This window comes from Trifolium pratense, linkage group LG7, assembly GCF_020283565.1.
Source record: "Trifolium pratense cultivar HEN17-A07 linkage group LG7, ARS_RC_1.1, whole genome shotgun sequence".
Lineage (NCBI taxonomy): Eukaryota > Viridiplantae > Streptophyta > Magnoliopsida > Fabales > Fabaceae > Trifolium > Trifolium pratense.
In genome coordinates, this window is record NC_060065.1 from 42640496 (window position 1) to 42645141 (window position 4646).

At 30.3% G+C, this 4646-nt stretch overlaps 1 protein-coding gene across 1 annotated transcript; it reads right to left on the reverse strand.

The window, feature by feature from the left end:
* Nucleotides 1-1118: 1118 nt before the first annotated feature.
* Nucleotides 1119-4327, reverse strand: LOC123895055 (protein LIGHT-DEPENDENT SHORT HYPOCOTYLS 7-like). Its single transcript, XM_045945251.1, has 2 exons — nt 3613-4327; nt 1119-1363 (listed from the first exon to the last, which is right to left on the reverse strand). Exon 1 carries the CDS (start codon nt 4208-4210, stop codon nt 3659-3661), a length of 552 nt encoding a protein of 183 aa, XP_045801207.1. The 5' UTR covers nt 4211-4327; the 3' UTR covers nt 1119-1363; nt 3613-3658.
* Between the last annotated feature and the right edge of the window lie 319 nt (nt 4328-4646).

Below are 4646 nucleotides of genomic sequence, written 5' to 3' on the forward strand. Positions count from 1 at the left end.
AAAAAAGCCGCTCGTCACAACCTGCTCCAAATACCACCAAGCCACCACCAGACACGTCGCCACCACCACGAAATCTTGTAGTAGACCAGCCACCACCACGAAAAACGACGGCATACCCGTCACCACCACCACCACCAAAACGTGAACAACCACCACAAAAAACTCGGATCTGAACACAAAACCAACATAAACAGCGAGCCAAAGAGGCAAGGTCGCAAGATGCCAGACCTCTCAAAGAACCGCTCCCACAAGAAGGAGTTGAAAACCACCTTCTCCACCTCTACTAGACGAAAAAAACCTCAAATACCACGCTAAACACCTAAAAACACCCACGGCCAAACAAAATCTCTGGATCCGACACAATAAGACACCACCACCGAGGAGTGTTGCCAGAACTGAAACAAAAACACCATCCACTGACCGGCCGGCGACCATCACCACGGTCAAAACAGAAATAGTAACGGCAACCACAAACCAAAGCAGTTGAGAAAAAAAACGAAAAAACGCGAAAGGAAGAGAGAATGATTGCGACAAAAAAAATACAAAGAAGAAATGACAGAAATAGAACACTAAGAAAGGACGAAAACACGAAACTGAAAACCACTGGAGAGAAACAGAACAAAAACGATGAAGAACGGACGCGAAGACAAAAACGAAGAAGAAAAGTTGAGGTGGTGCGGAGTGGAGATCTCCTCGCACAACCGTTTTCGGCAATTAATACTTAATTGTTTATCATAATAAACAAAAAGATTAAACACACATTATATATTATGATAAGCAATAAGCAAAACAATTAGAGATTTGGTGTGCAACTTGTTCCGGTATCGTGTAGTTTTGGATACATTTTTATGAGTACCGAATTCGATTTCTAAATAGAAGTAAGCATAAAATTACATGATATTTTCATCATCCAAATTTCCATGAAAGTCGAAAGATATCATACATTATTAAGTGCATGTTTGTTTTCGACTGTGAATTTTACAAAATCATGGTGATTCATCATACTTTTAACTAAAATTATACTTAATTTTGTGTTAAAATATTTTAAAATCAGCATGTCTGTGTGATTTCTCTAATTCCAATAGAAAATTTAGTGTTACTTTCACTAACTACATATATGCATCAAATTATAAACCATTAATTCATAATAAGGGTGAATTAATACAGTACATTAACTTCCCCAATATTGTAAACTCAATTCTTCATCAACTTCATTCTTAAATTCTCATTCGAATTAACAAAATACACCCATTGACTCATAAATGGAAAGGGTGAAACTTTACCCAATAATATATATTTGCTGAAGTAGTTATCCCAAAGCCTAGCAATAGATTCAGAACTTTGAAATTACCAATTTAGGAACCTGAGATCAATAACAAAGCATAACTCAAATTTAAATATCCATGCATAAGAAATATTTTTTTAAAGAAGTCAAAATAATATATCAACGGAGATCTTAGCACAAGACGTACGAAGAAAACAAGTTTTTACACGATACAAAGTCAAGTCAAATGACTCATCAAAGCCGACTAGAACAAAAGACAATGCATAGCTTACAACAAATACTAGCGAATATTAAAGCTTCAAAAGAAGAAAAACGGCCACCAAGTCAAGAGACAGAGGCACAAAAAATATACTGTACTTTGATTATCATTTTAAATTACGATTGCAATCATAATAATTCAGAATTTTTAAAATTATAAACAGATATTTATAGTTTATGAGACTACCATGTTTACAACATTGACGATTATAACCATAATGCGAATGCAAAAATTAAAAAAATCTTACGAAAGACCCAAATTTAGGTATACTATTAATTTTCCTTGCATTGTGGATATAAAGATTTGTGAAAATGCAAAAATAATTTATTCACCACAAAAAAAAAAAAAACAGTAAAAATATAAAACTTATGGTCAGATGCCTTGCAGTGTTAGGTAGTGAAAGACCGTTTCATGTATATACGGTGATTGTACATAAGTGACATAACAAACAAGAAAAAGGACATTCATATTTATTATTAAAAAAAAAATGGGATACATAAAAAAATAAATTTTGGAATAAGACAATATATACTTTAAGAAAAGAAGAGAGATTTTGAGTTCTAGAAGACGACACCAGCTTACAAAGATTCATGTATATTGAAGATGCTCCTAATATGAACCTCTAAGAAAATACTTTAAACTTGGATCTTTGAAGTTAACTTAGTATAGCATGCTAATCCTATTTCTTAAAAATGGAAAAGAAAAATTATCATTACTAATTTAGCTCTTTTTTTTTTTTTTTTCATTTTTTGAAATGATAAATAATATAAATATCGTTATCTGATCACAAGACATGACTTTCATCGGGTAGAAAAACAAAATCATGAATTTTTTTTAATTGCAAATATATTATATATAAATATAAAACAAAAGAAAATACAAGAGAAAATTCAGAAAAAATAAAATTACTACAATATAATATTAATAATAATTTTTACAACTATATTTCTTTAAGTTTCACCCTAGATCTTGAGTTCTTTTTGTTTTTTTGATAAGCAGATCTTGAGTTCTTTTTAATTTCCCATATTATTTTACATTGAATCTAATTTTAATTAATGCTTAATTTTATATCATTGTATAGTAGTAATATCGTATATGGTTAGCCAATTAAGGTAGTGCGCATACTAAAAGAAGTAAGATTGTGTGGATAAGCAAAATAAATATAATAATATACTATATAATCAGATAAAATAAATTAATATAATAAATAATTAGGTAATGTAGGAAACATAATAATATTGTCATCTTGCATTTGGAAACGACAAACATATAAAACTGATGAAAGAGCATTACAAGCTAAGTCCTTTCACTGTAGAAATTCATCATTAATCATATAAATAAATAAATTAAAATGATAAAAGGTAAAATATTTACTCTTACAGCAAAATTTATGACAAGAGTATAAATACATACATGTAATAATAATATACAAAAATATACGATTTAGGGTTTTGAAGTCTATGAATTAGGGTTTGATATCAAATAAAATGTAGATGGAGTAGGAGAAATGTAAATGCAACATATTATGCTTTAAAAATGAACTGTACTGTGTCTCGATAAGATTGGTGATTTTTCACTTCTTGATGAGAAAATTCAACTCAACTATACAAAGTACATATTGTCACTTTAGTAAAAAAAAAAAAGTATATATTGTCTCTATTCGAAGAAAAAAAAAGTATATATTGTCCACAAAATAGTTTTTTAATTAATTGCCTCTTAAAAATTTGTTCAATTATTAGGTGATAATGACAATGTTAATTGTTCAATTGACACTCTTTTCTATCTCAAATTTTGAATGAGGAAAAAAAAACATGTCTAAGTAAATTATTCGGCTGATGTATTAAGCCGGATAATTATATGTATATCTTACTAATTTTTACTAATTAAACTCTTATATTCTTGACCAAAAAAAAAAATAAACTCTTATGTTTATAAAATTTGTTTTATTGTTCAAAATATATTAGGTTAGAGTATCTTTATAATCTTATTAATGATATATTTTATGCCTATAAAATATAAAATAAATAAATAAATAAATAAAAGGAAGAAAGAAAGAGAAAAAACTTACCATATATGCTAATGAAGAAGCAATAAGAAGGGGAAAATGATGAACTTCACTGCATAGGCAAAGTTGAGGTATCCCCGTTATGTTTAATTGCAATCCTTTTCTTCTTTTTCTTCTTGTAAGGAATTCCTCTTGCCTTAGATTGAGAATCTCTCACCTCACGAAGATAAATTCTTATGGAACCACTAGCAAAAGGATTAGTCTCAGGTAATCCACCATTTTCTTCATAAGCAGCTCTTAATCTTCCAATAAGTGCATCAAGACTTCCCCAAGCTTGTTTTAGAGGACAAGTACATGGACCGGGCGGTTCGGTTTGTCCGAAAAACAAACAACCTTGTAAGTGCACTTTTGTCTTGCCAAATTGATCTAAGTATCTTAGGAATTCAAGAACATGGTTTGAATTACATTGAGAAAGTGCTACCGGCGGCCTTTGATTCCTTAAATATTGTCCGAAAGTGTTCCAGTCTCTTCTCTTTTGTGACTCGTATCGACTGAGTGGAACCTGTTGCTGATGATGCTTATGATCGCCACCACCGGTTGAAATTGAAGTAGTAGAAGATCTTGATGATCCTTCTACTATGTCTTTTCCTTTGTTGGACATATCTTCTTTAAGATTAAATCATTTAGTATTTCTTTATTATGAAAGGGAAGTTTTTTTTTGTGATTTGGTGGAGAGTGAGAAGAAGGAAGAGAAGACAATAGAATAGAAGTGGAAGAAATATTTAAAACTAAAAAAAATATATAAAGAAAAAAATGAAAAAATAATTTAGGGTATCACATCAAAGGCTAATGAGGGGACATTGTATGGGACCAATGAAAGTGCTTTAGCCTTTCTTTTTCTTCATTGCCTACATTATTTTCTTGCTTTAATGGTACTATTAGTATTAATCATACTTTATTTTTTCCTTATAGTTTTTTATAATTGTGCTTCCATCATCAAAGCAATTATTAATGGGTAATTTAGAGTAATTAGCACTATGGTTATTGCCCTTGTGACTATTTAATAACAGTCTAGATTGTCTAGTGATTAGAGGATT

Excerpts from the sequence above, each read along its gene's own strand:
- LOC123895055 (XM_045945251.1), bottom strand. The coding sequence starts at position 4,210 with ATGTCCAACAAAGGAAAAGACATAGTAGAAGGATCATCAAGATCTTCT.